Raw genomic sequence first — 16,937 nt, forward strand, 5'->3', positions numbered from 1 at the left:
CTGCGGGCCCACCTCACCCTGCCTCGCTGGCAACAGTCTCATGTCCTCTGAGCAGCCTGGCCCTGACCCGGCCTCTCCCCCCAGAAATCTCTCTCTCCTCCCATACATTCCACCCCGGGATCACCCATCCTTGGCCCAGGGCTCTGTCTCCCTCCCCCCCGCCACACACACACACACGCGCGCGCGCACACACACACACACACACACACACACTGGAGGAGGGAGTGGGGGCTCCCAGGAGGGGGTGGGCGCTGACGCTGGGCCTCCCTCTGCCCACCCCCGCAGGGTGAGTGTGGGCTGTGAGGGTAGGTGCAGGCGAGCCGGGGGGCTCCAAGGGCAGTCACGGGGGAGGAGGTGGACAGCCCAGGCAGGCGGCCACACACTTGGCTGGACCCGTAATTGAGGTCTGCAGTCCTGGCCAAGGTCACAAGGGAAGGCATGGCGTGGCATGACTGTGAATCACAAGGTTTATCACCCAGAAAGAGAAAGCGACGCTAACACCTCCGCTCGCCTGGGACCATCCTCAGGTGTCCTCCTCCCCAGCAAATGTGTCTCATTTTTTACATTTTAGCCTCTCTGAAGCTTTGTATTTTTGCATTCTTTCTAACTTTTTTTCTGTCTCTGCTTCTGTTTCCACTCTTCCCTTAAGCAGGAAGAAATGTTTTAAATTTCTAAAAAAGCAAAAAATAAACGCAGGTTGTCCAAGGAGGAAGGAAGGGAGATGGAAAAGGACCCAACTATCTTTTGTTGAGCCCATTTAACAAAAAGGAATGGGCTGCAGCCATACAGGGGAACTTTAAGTTAGATATGAGTGTGTGAGTTGCCAAGGAAGCTGTGGCCTCCATTCCAGAAGATCTTTAAAAATGTTAGGGAGACCTACCAGTGCAGTTTAGTTAGGAATGTCTGTCTTGAGATGAGGAGGAATGGAGTGGGCTTTGTTGACTCTTGCCTACCCAGGATGTCTCAGAAAGCCGCACCAGAGTTGGGGTTCGGAGTCACTTTGGTCTTGATCGAGGGGGTCTCAGCCCTTCTGTTGCTGAGAGAGAGGGTGCTGGGAACCTCAGCAAAGGGCTTCAGCAACACCTGCCCTGCTCTCCTGGGGTGGGGATGGGGCAGCCCCACACACCTCGGCCCCACACTGGGCATTCCAGGCCCGCAAATTTGGGTGATGTAAAAAACGCAAAGGCAGAAATGTCAGAAGTAATTAAACCAAACGATGGCTTAAACCCCTGTAGAAATCAACACATCCGGTTTAATCACCTTCTTAAGCTAGCACAAGACTGCAATTCTGTGGAGAGGGGTTCTTTATTTCTTTGGATCGTTAGGAGGAATTGCATATCTTGAGCTTGATTTTAGTCCAGATGCTCCTGGGGAGAGGTGATGAGGGTGGGGGTGGGGCAGGGGGGTTCAGAAAAGAGAAGAGACACAATAAAATGTTATTCAAGATCATCTCTTCTTCCCCTCTGCCCGAGCGGAGCCGTGTCTCTCCCTCCCTCCTGCCTCTGTCCACGCTGGCGGCGGCCAAGGCGCCCGCCCTCCCAGCACCCAGGCGGAGGCGCAGTGCTGAATGTGCTAAATTAGGCCATTAGAGAAATTCATTTCTCTTTATTAGTCTGTGTCAAATCCTTTTTATTAGTGGCTGGAAACGACCTCTCTTCTGCAGTAAAATGTCATGCCAGTTCACTCCTTTTATTTGTTCTGCACTGACGAGGCTCAAACTCTCACTGAATTAGTGCAGTGAGATTTATTTCCTCCAAATTTTGAACGGCTTAAGAGAGATTGAGGTGGAGGGGGCGGTCACACGGGAGGTGACATGGTGGGGAGAAGAGCAGAGAAGGGATCTGGGAGGGAGAAGGTGAGTTCTTATGGAGGTCAAATGTCCTCAGCTCATTGGAAATAAAGTCTAATGACCATCTCGTATATCTTGTTCATCGTCTTCTGGGGCCTGAGTTTCCACGTCCCTGCTCGTGGCCCCTGAATGATGTGGCTCCTCAGGCGAAGAGAGCTGGACAGCGGGAGGAAGAGCTCCTTAAAAACCATTTTCTAGATGGACAAACTGAGGCTCAGGAAAGGCCAAGATCCCACATTAACGTGAAATCCTTCTCCCCACCCCATCCCTGGCTTGGATAGGGCCACTTATGTCCCAAGTGGCTTAAAAGCCATCTCTCATAGACCCTGCCCTGTTCAGAGCGGACACCCAAACAGCAACTGAGGCTGTTGGAGAGGGCCTCTCAATGGCGGCTGCTGGCCTTACCTGCTTTAAGGGGTGATGTTGGAGGGTAGCTTAGATAATATAGGTCAGCCCTCAGGCAGTCACAGACTGGGTAACTGAGGAAGGGCAGGGGACCCTCCCATAACTGGGCTGGGAACAGCCTTAGAGAAGCCCAGGACTGTGCTGCAGCCACAGAACCCAGTTGAGTCACTGGGAAGCCGAGCCCGTCTTCTCCAGGGGCAGCGCAGTGTCTCAGCCATCCCTCCGTTCAAGGTAGCAGGTGGCAGGTTTACCAGGTGGATAGAGCATGGGAACAACAGGCAGCCCCACTGACCATGGCTGTGGTTCATAGGAAAGGCTGTGGGTTAGATCAGACCCCACCTGAGCTCAGTGAGACCGACAGGGCTCTGGGATGGGTGGAAGGAAGCAGGAGCCGGGGAGGATAGGGCATGAGAAGGGAGGCTCTGGCAGCTGGCAGTGCTCACTGCCCTCCCACCCCGACTGCCCAAGCCTCAGGCAGGGAGAGCTAGCGAGAGAGGCCCAGGCCAGCACACGTGAAGTCTGCCCTGTGCCCCATGGATGACAATTAACTTGGAGGGAAGGATGGGCAGCATGTTCCCTTCTTCTGAGAGATAGCAGGAGCCCCAGATATGCACCCCACCAACACACATGTACTCATTCTGGGGAGATCTAAAACCTGGGAGTGAACGAGGTTCATAAAACCAGGCCGTGGCTCTGCATAGAAGGTGCACGTGGTTCCCCAGCGCACATGACAATGCCCACCCCCACCCCGCAAGCCCAGCTCTGTCTGAGGCCTATGAGCATCTCATGACCTGACCCCTGCTGCCATTTCAACCTCATCTCCTTCATTCTCCTGCCCACCTGGCTGCGGCCACACTCAGCTAGCTAGATTTGGCTCCAGAAATACGCCAAACTCATGTTCTATCGCAAGTGCTCCGCTTTCTCTCCTACGTGGAATGCCTCTCCCTCAGCTCTTTGCAACTGCGCCTCATCATTTGAGGCTTAATGTAAATGTCACCTCCTCAGAGAGGCCTTCCTCGACCACTCTAAGAAAAGCTGCTCCTCCCTGCAGGAGCAAGGACAGAAGCAGAGGAGACCACCCTCCTCTCCCCACCCCAACCTTAGTGCCACGGCAGATCCCTCTTCCCCAGCCCACATGCCACTCACTCTGTGTACACAGAACACACCATCCCAGCACACATACTGCATACAGATAACACAGAGCACATGCACACGCTATGTTCACGGCACACAAATTTGGCACCACTGTTGCATACACACAACCCATATGTGTGTATATACTGCATAAACACAGCACTGTGTGTGCAAACGATGAAAACACAGGACAGCACACAACACTCACCCTTGCTCTCTTCAACACCCTGCCTTCAACCTGGTGCACACGCATGCACACGCACGCACACACACCCCCCCATCCCCTCCCTCCAACCAGTGAGAAAAGAATGTGCGGTGACCGTGGCTGCCGCAAGTTGGGGCGGGGGCTGCGCCCCCACCACCTGGCACGATGCTGCAGATTATTAGTTCCTGGTAATTTAGTGCCCTTGTACAGAGTCGATTTGTGCCTTTCATTCCTAATTGATCTAGTGGCTGTTTAAATGGCAGCAGGCATCTGTTGAGAGTAGGAAGGTTCATAAGGCGCAATAATTCATAACACCGTCTGGAATTTGCCTTTCCTGTCCCTCAGCTAAGCCACTGCAGGGCTCTGCTTAAATTACAGCCGCCGAGGCTTTCTTTGGTATTCCACTCAGGGCCAGGAGAATCTTGCATTAAACTGGGATCAGGTTAGATCAGACTATAATATGCTGCAGTATTAGTGGCTGCAAATGAAGACTTATACTGGAGTTTAACCCCTTCACCTGGGTTTCCCTTTGTCTTCAGCCGGATGGCTGAACTAACCCATTCTTTTCCCTACCAGCTTTCTACCGGGGCTCAAGAGATCTTCTGGCAATTTGGGGCTGCACATAGGCCACCCTTAAATATTGACCCTTCTTTCTGCAGACTGCACATCCAGCCTGCAGCCTTGGGGTCCAGGAGTTTTTGCATCAGCTTCCAAGACCAGGGGTGGGAGATAGTGTCCAGGGACAGGCTCTGCCAAGCCCAGCAGCTCATCTGATACAGGGATTTAGCTCCCTTCATCACCCACTACCCCTGAGCCCAAGTAGAAAGACCTGTAAAATGTGAGTGTGAGCGTGGATGGGAGTAAACACTTTCTGTCTTTTTGCCCAGAATTATCAAAATTCCAACATGGGACAGGCTCACAGGCATTCCCCTACCCCCTTTGCAAACGCTGTGTAGGCTAGATATTTGGTCCTTCGCTCAGTATGTTCAATCACAGTGTGCTGAAGGGAAAAGCATGGTATGTTTTCCTTTTCAAGACTTACTGTGTTCTCCAATATGGTAGCCACTAGCCACATGTGGCTATTTAAATTAATTAAAATTTAGTTTAATTTAATTTTAATAAAATTAAAAGTTCAGTGTCCTTGTTACAATAGCCGCATTTCAAGTGTTCATTGGCCTCACGTGGTTAGTGGCTACCATGCTGGGTAGTGGAGATTGCAGAACATGCCCATCATTGCAGAAAGTTCTACTGAACAGTGCTGGCTAGAGCATCTCCTTTGGCAGAGGTCTGGGGGGCCAGGTCCAAAACACATTCCTCCTCCTCTCCCAGCAAGCAGGGCTAAAGCAAAAAGAAAAGAGCTAGATTTTACAGTCCTAGGAGTCTGAGGAGACAGACCAGAGAGGAATGTGCAGATACTTCTTTGGAACCACAGTGGAAGAGACTGGGACTCTCCAGAGTCCAATGTCAACAACACATGCACACGCATGCGCACGTGCCACAGAAATAAATATGCCATGTACTTATACATGCAAATAGGCATGCACACATATAGTCAACAAATATTGATTGAGATCCACAGGCCTTTGCTAGACTTTGGACACAGTGATGAGGAAGGTGGGCTGGATTCCTGCCCTCACATAGCTCACACTCTAGTGAGGAAGGCAGATGAGAAAACAAAAAACTCAGGGGCTATCAGCTTTAGTTTGATGGGGGAACAGTCAGGAAAGCTTGAAGAGTTGGTGATATCCAAGCCGAGATCCGTAAAGCCACATAGGTAAGCACTTTGGCTCGCAGACATATGTCACAGAACTGCACACATGCACACTCACACTCTTCCTTCATTGATTCATTCATTGAGTCACCAAATATTTATTGGATGCCTACTATGATCGTGTGGCAATACTTAGGGATACCACGATCATTAGGTCAGGTAGAGTCTTGGAGGAAAACAGTGAACAAATAATGGTACAAATAATCATTTAGTTACAGTTGTGCTAAAGGTGTGACAATGGAAAAGTCACAGGGAAAGGTTACGCATGTACTTGGGGTGTCTAACCGGTCTGCCGACAGGCACAAAACAGGTGGAGATATCTGCCCACCAGGTGTGGACAGGTATCCGGGCTCCTACACATCCCCCTGCATACACTCGTGAACATGCAAGTGTTTGTGCACATCTGCTGCCCTCAGCTGGCTCCAGACAGCCAAACACGGGTCTGCCTAACACTAACATTCACGTCTATGACTCTCTGGACACTTCCCACATTTCCTTCCTGGGTTGACTCTGAGCCAGAAACGGACACCTACTTCTTTGAAGAGTTGTAACCCATCATCTCTCTCCAAATAGCCACACAGCTTATCTGACCAAAGAGAAAAGGTAGGCGCCCAGGGAGCAGGGATAGGAGCCCTCTGAGGCCCAGGAACTGGGACACTGGACCCTCCATGCCAGGGCAGGAAATGCTGCCATCTAGGCTGACCATGGGGACGGGGGACGTTCTCAAGGAGTGGGACCTTGGGACAAGTGATGGGAATGTGGGACAGGGAGCCTGGTGGCTTCTGAGCCCAGCTAGCAGCACGGTCTCTGTGTGTGCGCATGTGTGAGCTCTTAATGTCCCCGCAGGCACCCTCTTTTCCCGCTCCTGACGCTGCTGTTTGAGAAATGTGAACAGGCCACGCAGGGCTCTGAGTGCATCACCTCCGCCAGCTTTGATGTGGACATCGAGAACTTTGTCCACCAGCAGGAGCAGGAGCACAAACCCTTCTTCAGCGATGACCCAGAACTGGACAATCTGGTAAAGACCCTCCACCCTCTACCCTGGCTAGAGTCTTCCTACCCTTTGATCCCCTCCAAATGCCCGAGAAATGATCCTTTCATTAATTCATTCAACAAACAGTTCTGAGTGCTCACCGTGGGGCAGGTGCTAGATGCACCATATTAGAAGCCAAGAACCATTTTTAAGTTCCTTAAACCAGGAGTTCCATGTGCAGGCTTTACTGCCAACGTTCTCCCTATCTATGCCCAGGTTGGCACCAGTGTCCTACTACCTATCTCTGGTAATGCAGACAGGAGGAGAGGACAGTTGTAGCAGCCAGCATGTCTATGGGAGCTGTTCTGAGGCCTGGAGTCCTGGCATGTTAGCAAATCTGTCTTGGACTGCCCAGAGAGGAGCTGATGGTTGGTGTGCTACCATGTGGAGGATGTGGGTAACAGCCATGTTCAAGCGTGTCAATAGAGAGAAAGACCTGACATAGGCATGTTGAGAAGACCAGCAGAGGACCTGCCCACTTAGGGGGACCCAGTAGATCCGGTTCCCAAACCCAGTTTGTCACCCAGATCATCACTACAGTTTTGTAAAATCCATATTCCTGGGCCATACCACCTGGAAATTGTGATTTTACTGGTTTGGTGGAAGCCTGTGAATCTACATTTTAAAAAGTTTCCCACGCAGTTGCAATCCTCAATTAGATTTGGAAACCACTGGGTTGGATGACATCTGAAATTCTCATCTAGCCCTGGGAGGTCTGCTGAGGGAGAACAATAGGGGGGCTGCTCTGTTTGTTCATCACCCTGGTCATCCTGGAGTTATTAACCCCAATTCTAGATTTTTCTGTGGGTGGATTACCCAGATTATGCACGGTGAATTTGGAAGCTTGGGAAAGCTGCCCCCCTCAAATTGATTGATTATGGTGCTGACCTCTTGCATCCAGAGTTTAGCTGGTAACTGCTCCCAAAAGGGAAACCGAATTAGAAAAGCAAATGTAGTCCCAAAAAGGAAGGAAGAAAAAGCATGCACACACACACACACACACACACACACACGCATACACACAAGTGCATCTGCAGAACAGATGTAAATGACTTTGGTATTATTTCATGCTGTGAATTATCCACACCACTGCTTCTGTCGAGAGTTGAATATGGTACTTTATGGAGTCCAGGAGAGCCTGCCCTGGACCGGAAATCTGTGCAGTGTCATGTTGGGCTGGTGTTTAGAGAGCGGAGCAGGCCTTGGCCAGAGGATAGGCACTTGCCCACTGTCAGGGGTGTTTAGTGGAGGCATCTGAGAGCCCCAAATCCACCTCTGCTCATCCCTGGGCTGGGATTCAGCAGCCCCACTTCCCAGGAGGCTGGGCCACTGTCTCTCGAATCCCCTGGGAATCCCCATGCAGGTTCTCCAGTTGGTCGAGTATTAAGTGCAGGCTGGTCTGGCCGTGCCCTCATCTTTGGCTGATCGGAATCACAGACTGCAGTTGGGAAGCAGATCCTTAGAACCCAGATCCTTGGCAGCCAGGGAGCCAGGAGATGAGGCAGCTGTATCTGCGGGAGCTGGAGTAGACCTGTGGGGCCAGGGCCCACTCCCCTTACTTGGCACAAAAAGAAACTGTGGCCTAAGTTGGTAAGGACATACCTAAAATTAGACTGAGTAATGTGAAAGAATTTGAACCTTCTTAAGAGGTAGGAGTCCTGGGGAAACAAACGTCAAATGCCTTACCCACCACCACCTGCTGGTGAGCTATGGAAGACCCACTGAAGGCAGCCTCCCATTCTAGCACAGCCTGGAAAATTCCCAGGTGGCCAGCTCCATGCTCCTCCACTTGCCAACACTGCCCGGGTCTCTCAGGGTTCTGTTCACGTAAAGAATCAGATCTCTTGAATCAATCTAACAGAATTTGGTTGGGTGTCTGCTATGTGCCAGGCCTGAGCCCAGAACATGGATGTTGTAGAAGCCACACCAGTGGCCCCAGACCACTGGTGTTCCCTGGTCTTCCATCTCAGGAGACTGGGCTGGGTGGGAGTGGTCCAGTTGGTGGAGCAATCCTTGGATGTTCCATCTACTCACATGGACCTGATTTGTCTAGATGAGTTAGCCACAGTCAATGACTGGTTGATGATTGATTGATGGATTGATCGATTGTATAAACGGAGAGATTTGGCAACGTACTTAGAGACAAAAGACCTGAACCTAGCTTCAGCACTTATTCTCTGTGTGACTTTGAAGACTTAACTCCACCAAAGCTCGGTTTCCTCATCTGTAGATCTAGTACACCTATCTCATGTGCTTGCAATACTAAATTAATGAGATGGCTCATGGAGAAGGCCTTTAACAATGCCTGGCATGCAGAAAGTTAATTCTGAATGCAGTGTTTCTCCCGAAAGTTGTTCCAGCTTCCCAACCTCACCTTGGGACTGCCAAAGAGACTGAGTGGCCAGGACCCTAAAACTTTATTTGGGGAGTCAAGTAGTGCCCTTTGCCACAGCCTCCCCTGGTCCTGTGTCAGGGTTGGCGGATGGGGGGGAGATAAAAAGGCCAATGACAGGCGCCATCATTGGAACAAGAATCATGTAGCCAGCACAGCCAAGATGCACATAATTAGAAATTAGAAAAAGGTCAGATCACGTCATTATCAGCTCAATCAGCTGCCAAGTGCCACAGCCAGTTAATTTGGCATCTGTATTTTTTACAACCCCGCACACGTAGCCCAACGGACTGTAACTCTTTATCCGGACAGATATACTGCGCAGCCGAGCAGGGACATAAAATGAGAGACCCCAAGCAAATGAGCTGAGATAATTGAGAGATTTATTTTTTATATATATGTGTGTCAGGGCGGCTTTCCTTTGCCCTTGAATACTGACTTTCATAGGCAGGCTTGTCAGGAGGGCACTTGGGTCCCCCAAAACTTTGCCCCTTGGGAGTTCACCCCCCTCAGGCCCTGTCTTCTCCCAAGCCTGTGAGCCAGTGGTCTCTAGTCTACCAGGGACGAAGAACCCTCCCATCCCAGCCAGCCACCCCCCTCTCCCCCAGGCAGATTGCCCTGTAGCACCCTTCTCTGCACCCCACAGTCTCCCAGAGCTGCCGCAAGGATCAGAGAGACGGTCCCAGATTGTAGATTTTGCAGGGGACCTCCCTCCCTGGCTAGCCAGCCGCATCCACAGCACCTGCACGGCTACCGGAGGGAATCCATAGGACTCCCAGAACTTTAAGAGGGAAAGCACAGCCCTAGGAAGAGCAAGTCTTCCTCGCCCCTCCCCTACCATTCTATGGCCGGGGACATAAGTCCAGGGAAGGAAGTGACTTGCCAGGACCAGAGCCCAGTCTGCTGACTCCAGACATTGTGCTCCTTACGCACCTCATTCCAGCACGCTCCTCCCTGGTGGCAACAAAGTCCTCGTTTACAAATAGAGTAATGCCATCAAAACCTCTCCCCTGGCGCCCACACTCTGACCCCTCTACCTCCCCATTTCCGTGCCATAGGATGGCTTTCCACCCTCACTGCGGCCACACTGGAATGCCCCTCGCCAGCTCCCCTCGGGCAGAGCGGGCTCTGCTCTTCACGCCCCCCACTCCCATTCCCACGGCCACGGGGGACCCGCCAGGCCTGTTTCTCAGCTGGCCCCGGGGATCCCTCCTTGGACCCAGCAGCCTCTGACTGGCAGTTGGTAAAGTTTGTAAAATTTGCAAGTTCCCCAAACCCCTTTGAAAGGTAAAAGCTTTTTGTTTTATAAAATCTGATTTACAGGCCCCCAGTGCAGGGCCAGGGTTTTATATATTATGCAAGATTTCAAACCGAGGCTGTAAAACGTACAGTTTCAGTTTCATGCATGGAATTTTTTTATGTGTAAATTTTTTAACATTTATGGGGCACGTTTTAATGAGACTCTGGTGTGGCTCGAGGGACAGATTATGGCTGCCTGACCACAAAGCCAGCTCTAAAATGGGGCCCCCAGGCCCCTGGGCCCACTCTGAAGAGGCAGGGCCAGAGGCCAGAGGCTGTGAATTAGGAGGCTCACGAAGGAGCCGGGCCAGAGCGCTGGGCCCACAGAGACCTTGGGCCAGCCCCGTGGTGCTCACTCCAGCCTTCAATCCAGACCCTCTGCCTAGATAGGAGCAGACGATCCCGCAGACACCAGGAAAGGGAAGGGAAGTAAGAATAATCAACGCTAATAACAATTAACATTTATAGGGCACTTACCAGGTGCCAGGTACTGTTCTCAACACTTTACATGTATTATCTTATTTAATCCTCTTTCCAAACCTACAAGGCACACATCATCAACCCCATTTTAAGATGAGGCAGTCGAGACAAGAGGCAAAATCGCTAACACAAAATCATGCAGCTGGTGTGTGGCCCAGGCAGGAGTCAAACACAATGCAGGACTCAAGCTCCCGTGCTCACGCTCTGAACAGTCACTCCATGCTGTAGCTTATCTCTTCTTAGACCTTTCCATGGTCCAGGTCTTGTTTTCACTGTTTCCTAGCCACATCCCATTTAATCTTCTGTACCGCTCTGAGGAGTCTCTATTACTATCCTATTTCACAGGTGAAGAAACAAAAGTTCAGAGATTATGTAACTTGCTCAAGGTCTCACCATAGGTGGAAGACCCAAGACTCTCAGCCTCTAAAACCCACTGTCCTTGAATACCCTCCTTTGCTATTTAATTCTCACAGTAACCCTGGGAGGTGGTTGTTATTATCCCCATTTGACAGAGGGAAAAATCAAGGACGTGGGACCCTACAGCCAAAAAGTCACATAGCTGGGATCTAACCAAGTGGATCTAACTCCCAAAGCCCACGCTTTTCCCTCCGCACCACGCTGCTTCTCCAAATTCTGAGGCCATCGGAGGGAAGTGTCAGGTTACTGACTCAAAAGTGATTTAACTTTTCTTGCGTGATGGTTTCCAGAAAATGTTCATTCTATCCCCAATCATCTGGCAGTTCTCCAGTCCTTGATACTCACATTTTTCCATGTCACAATTTTTTTTTTTTTTTTTTTTTTTGTTGAGACACAGTCTCACTCTTTTGCCCGGGCTAGAGTGCCATGGTGTCAGCCTAGCTCACAGCAACCTCAAACTCCTGGGCTCAAGCAATCCTTCTGCCTCAGCCTCCCGAGTAGCTGGAACTACAGGCATATGCCACCATGCCTGGCTAATTTTTTCTATATATTTTTAGTTGTCCGATCAATTTCTTTCTATTTTTAGTAGAGACGGGGTCTCGCTCTTGCTCAGGCTGGTCTCGAACTCCTGAGCTCAAACAATCCGCCTGCCTTGGCCTCCCAGAGTGCTAGGATTACAGGCGTGAGCCACCGCGCCCGGTCCCCGTCCCAATTTTTGTTCTAGCGTCTCCACACTTGTAGGTGGTCAGGCCAAGCTGGCCTGGTCTGGAACAATTCCTGATTAGATTTTAGCTTTGGCTGCCCCAGTGACCCACAGGAAATATCAGAGCATATTAAAGAATGTGTGTTTATAAATTCCTCCTTCTGTCAGTGAGGGATAGTTCCAGCTTCCCAATTTGCAGAAGAGGAAGGAGAGGGTGAAAGGAATTTACTCCCAAGGCAAGGATACCTCCCTAATTCCTAGGTGGAATTGAGTGGGTTACCTAATCTCTGAGCCTCAATTTCCTTATCTCGAGGAGAGAGATAATAGTGCCTGTGTCCCGGTGGTGATGAGACTCAAATGAGATAATGGAGAGAAAGCATTTTGTAAATCGTAAAGTGTTATGTACACAAATGTTTTGAAAGGCAAGGAATTATTATTATCAAGCGAAGAGGCCATGATCCTACAAGACAGGCAACTCTTTAGAGAGGCACTCGATGGAGGAAGCAGGGCTGCCCTGGCATGAAGAATTGACATTTATTGAATAGCTACTATATGCCCCACACATGTGCATACATGATCTTATTGCATTTCACAACAACTCTGAAGTGTAGATATTATTGTCATCCTAAATTTTATGTATAAATTTAAACCACTTGTCTAAAATAACCAGGCAGGAAAAAATAGACTCGAGACATCACACCATGTGACTTTATAAAAAATAAGAGACCCCAATCTTGTGTACTTTCCTGGGACTATGGGACTTGTGTACAGTGGCATGAAACTAAAAATGTGAGGTTGCATCTTGTTTTGCTTTTTTGAAGGGACTTCTTAGGAGAACAGGGATGGAGCTTGATTTTGAAAGAGAAAGGAGGGAGAGAAGCTGAAAGATGAAGCAGAACCTGGGGAAAGGAAGGAAAGACACATTACATTTGGTGACGAGATAAATTAAGTGGCATTGTTATTGCTCTAAAAGATTTGGAATAACTTTTCACATGACCCTGATAATTTAGAAAAATAGTTTCATAAATCAGAATTTTCTTAGAGGCAAAAATCCAGAATTGTAAACATGTAGGACAGCGGATGATTTACTGAACACGAATATGGAAAAAAAAAAAAAAAAAACCCTGGGAATTACTATTTTTTTCACTAGCTGAATATAGAATAGCAGTAGAAAAGCCAACAGGATCTGTTGGTTTACTGAAGCTTATAAAGCACTTTCACATTATTATCTCCTTTGGCCCCTGTCAAATCTCATGCGCTAGGGATGATCGTTAATTAGCCCCATTTTACAAACGAGGAGACTGAGGCTCAGAGAAGTCACAGGATTGGCCCGGTGGCACCCAGTTAGCAATAGTGGGCCTGGACTCCAAGCCAGGCTGTCTGGCAGTGAACCCCATAGGCTTTCTGCCATGGGAGGCAGCTTCCCCGCGTTGCCCATCTTTCTCTCTGATATTGAACAGGCCCTACATATTCATAGCCTTGGGATACCATTATGATTTACTCTACCTTTTTAAATCTTTAAACCAATTCTATTAGCCCATAAAAAAGTAATCCTTTAGCTGTGCTTTATTAGACCGAAGGGTAGGTCCACTTTTGGCCAACTGGTGCACCAGGTCTGGTTTAAGCACACCGTGCGTGTATTTCATTTGAGCAAAGCTATTCTGGGTAGATTTTACCTTTTATTTTGTTTTGCTGATCTGTATTTTCTGATTTTTATAAATACATATTAGTTATATATTTAAAATAAATCAATAGATATGTGCACTTTTCTGTGTGTATATGTGTGTGAATATATATGTATGTGTATGTGTCACTGCACGAGAAGATTTTTAAATAAATCAGTAAATAAAATGTTGATTAAAATGCAGAATCATCTGAAACAAAAGTTGAAAGAAAGAAGAAAAGAAGAAGAAAGGAAAGAGGGGAGGGAGGGAGGGAGGAGAAAGAGAAGAAGGGTTTAAGGAATTACCATTACTTAGTATGGAGGAAAGAAAGCTGGTTGAACAACTTACCCAAGTCAGGTGCCTGGTCCAGTGTATGTCATAATAGTAAGACTCGAAATTGCTGAATGGATAAAATTAAATTAAGGGAAGTTGTGCTGAGGAGGTACTAGATGTTCTTGGTGCCTATGGAAGGCTGCTGAGTAAGCACTTTATATTAAGCAGAGAGATTTTGGTAGAATATAAGGAAGAGCTGCTTAATCAGCAGATTGAGAGGACATAGAGATGTCCTCAGCAATAAGGTCATCTCCCAACGACCAGGGGAGCCTCGCAAGAGAAGGTGCAGCCTGTGTCCTGTTGAGTCTGGACTGTCCACTCACCTAGAAGCTGGCCCAGGTCACCTTGTGGGGCCCATTCCAGCACCATCAGCAAAACGAAGACAGAAGTCCTGGTAATGTTCAGAGAATCTGCCAGTCCCACCCTCTCTTTGTCCACATGAGGAAGCAGACACCCATGGCGGTGCAGTGTTCTGACCCGCCGGGCTAAGCCAGGAGTGAGAGATGGGAAATCAGAACAGCCGAACGAAGACACATTACCAGGGAGAGTTCTGGAAATCCTAACCTTTAATGTCCCAAAAGCTACTTGGTTTTCCTAGAACCCCATACTTCCTATCACTGAGCCACTTTCCCCCCAAACCATGCCCCCTTTAAACTCCCATTTTCTCTACCTACATAACTCCTGTGCGAGAGTCTGTATTGAGGGTGAAGCAACACAAGCTCGGGGGTGAGGCAGCCAGAACGCACGCCGCTCTGTGACTCCAAACAAGGAAAATTCAGGATCTCTGGACTTTATTTTCTTCAACTGCAAAATACAGGCAATAGTGGTATCTCCATGCCGCGATGGTTGTGTGGAATAAGTAAGATAAGGCATGGAATGGGCCTAACACAGTGCCTGAGCCACAGTAAGAATAAGGAACGTTTGGGTAGTGTTATCAATACATCAACGAGTATCTGTTAAGTACCTTATATTATGCTAATTACTCTGAGAGACATATACCAAGATCTTCATGGCCATCGTCAAAGAAAAAATTTAAGCAAGAGTAAATCTTTATTAAGCACCTAACTCCAGTTTGGAGTCCAAATGCTCCATCCTAAAGTCACCGTTCTCCTCTTCACCTAGAATTGCTCAGTCTCCCTCAGCCGCAGCCCCACAGAGTAGCACTCCTTTGGGTGAGACCCTGTGATTGAGCCCTGCATGGAGACACACAATTGTTGGTTTCTGTCTTTGAGTGACATGACACTCAGTCTAATTCAGTACTCCAAAAACCCTTAATTAGCTGAGCACAATCCCTGCCCATCAGACATCATCCACAAGCCCAGCCCAGGGAATGTGGGCTCCCTACTTGAAATGCCAGTGAGGCTCAGAGAAGAGTGTGACACTGGCTTCCAGCCACGTCATTCGACACACTCCTCACAGTCGAAATTCTCTGGGAGAGATTTCCTTCCTTGTTTTCAACCCTTTTTTATACCATCCGAACTCTTCCTTAGGCATCAAAATGCTAGCCAAAAACTGGGAGGATTAAATAGAGACTTCCATATATTGCTTGTGTCAACACAAAAGGATATGGAAAGGCAATGAGCACTCCTTTTTTAAAATTTTTATTTTTTATATAATTGTAGATTCACATGCAGTTGTACCAACCAATACACAACCATAGCACAACTTCACAACTAGGAAGAATCCACAAGCCTTATTCAGATTTCACTAGTTTTACATGCACTTGTGTGTGTGTATGTGTGTGTGCATGCATGTGTTTAGTTCTATGAAGTTTTATCACATGTTCAGATCCATGTAAACCCTATTATGGTCACAGCACAGAACAGTTCCTTTCTCCTTTGCTCCACCCCGTCCACCACTAATCTGTTTTCTTTCTCTATAGTTTTGTCATTTCAAGAACGTTATATAAATGGCATCATACAGTATGTAACCCTTGGAGATTGGCTTTTCTTTCTCAGCATAATTCCCTTGAGATCCACCCAAGTCGTTGAGCATGTCAATAGTTTCTTCCTTTCTATTGCTGAGTTGTATTCCATGGTATGGATGAACCACACATTCTTTATCTACTCACCCACTGAAGTATATTTGGGTGATTTCCATTTTTTGACTATTAGAAGTAAAGCTGCTTTGAACATTTATACACAGCTTTTTGTGTGAACATATGTTTTTATTTCTCTGGGATAAATGCCCAAGAGTGCAATTGCTGGGTCATATGGTAAGCACATATTTAGTTTTGTAGGCAACTGTCATGCTGTTTTCCAGAGTGGCTGTACCATTTTACATTCCCACCAGCAATGTAGGAGCGATGTGGTTTCCAGTTCCTCGCCAGCATTTGGCGTTATCGCTACTTTTTATTTTAACTATGCTGGTAGATGTGTAGTGATATCTCATTGTGGTTTTAATCTGTATTTTTCCAATGGCTAATGACATTGAATATCTTCTCATGTGCTTATTTGCCATCTGTATATTCTCTTCAGTAAAAAGTCTAATCATGTCCTGTGCCCATGTGCTATCTGGGTTGCTTATCATTTTACTGTTTCATTTTGAGAGTTCTTTATATATTCTAGATACAAGTCCTTTGTCAGATATGTGGTTTGCAAATAGTCTCTTCCAATCTGTAGTCTTTTCAACCTCTTCACAGGGTCTTTTGAAAAGCAAATATTTTTAATTTTCATGAGATCTTTGGTGTCAACTCTAAGACCTCTTTGCCTAACCCTAGATCCTGAAGATTTTCTCCTACTTTTTCTCTAAAATTTTTATAGCTTTATGTCTTACATTTAGGTCTTTGATCCATTTTGAGTTAATTTTTACATTAGATATGAGGTTTAAATCAAAGTTCATTTTTTTTGCTTATGGGGGGTGTCCAATTGTTTCAGCACCATTTGAGCAACCCCCAGTTGAAAAGCAATTTAGCAATATTTATCATGAGCCACAGGAGTCCGTACCTGTCCCTTCTGGGAATTCATCCTGAAGAAATAATGCAGAAACATTAAAAAAAAAAAAAAAGACTATAAGCTTAGAAAATATTCACTGTAAGATTTTTTATAAAATTGAAAAAGTAGAAGTAATCTAAGTGCGAACAATAGGGGACTGGTTAAGTATGGCACACACATGGGATAATAAGCAACACTTAAAAATATATTTACTCAGGCTGGGCGCGGTGGCTCATGCCTATAATCCTAGTACTCTGGGAGGCTGAGGTGGGAGGATTACTTGAGCTCAGGAGTTTGAGACCAGCCTGAGCAAGAGTGA

The 16,937-nt window shown here is 47.7% G+C and overlaps 1 protein-coding gene across 6 annotated transcripts in view; it reads left to right on the forward strand.

Annotated features, from left to right (window-relative positions):
- Positions 1–16,937, forward strand: part of PKNOX2 (PBX/knotted 1 homeobox 2) — a 257,241-nt gene that overhangs the window by 205,236 nt on the left and 35,068 nt on the right. For all 6 annotated transcript variants that reach the window (XM_012658147.1, XM_012658151.1, XM_012658148.1 and 3 more), the window contains one exon: positions 6,211–6,382. In XM_012658147.1, the coding sequence (XP_012513601.1) occupies positions 6,211–6,382 (172 nt within the window). The remainder of the gene's footprint in view (positions 1–6,210; positions 6,383–16,937) is intronic.

The sequence above is a fragment of the Propithecus coquereli genome, unplaced genomic scaffold, assembly GCF_000956105.1.
Source record: "Propithecus coquereli isolate 6110/MARCELLA unplaced genomic scaffold, Pcoq_1.0 Scaffold575, whole genome shotgun sequence".
Classification (NCBI taxonomy): domain Eukaryota; kingdom Metazoa; phylum Chordata; class Mammalia; order Primates; family Indriidae; genus Propithecus; species Propithecus coquereli.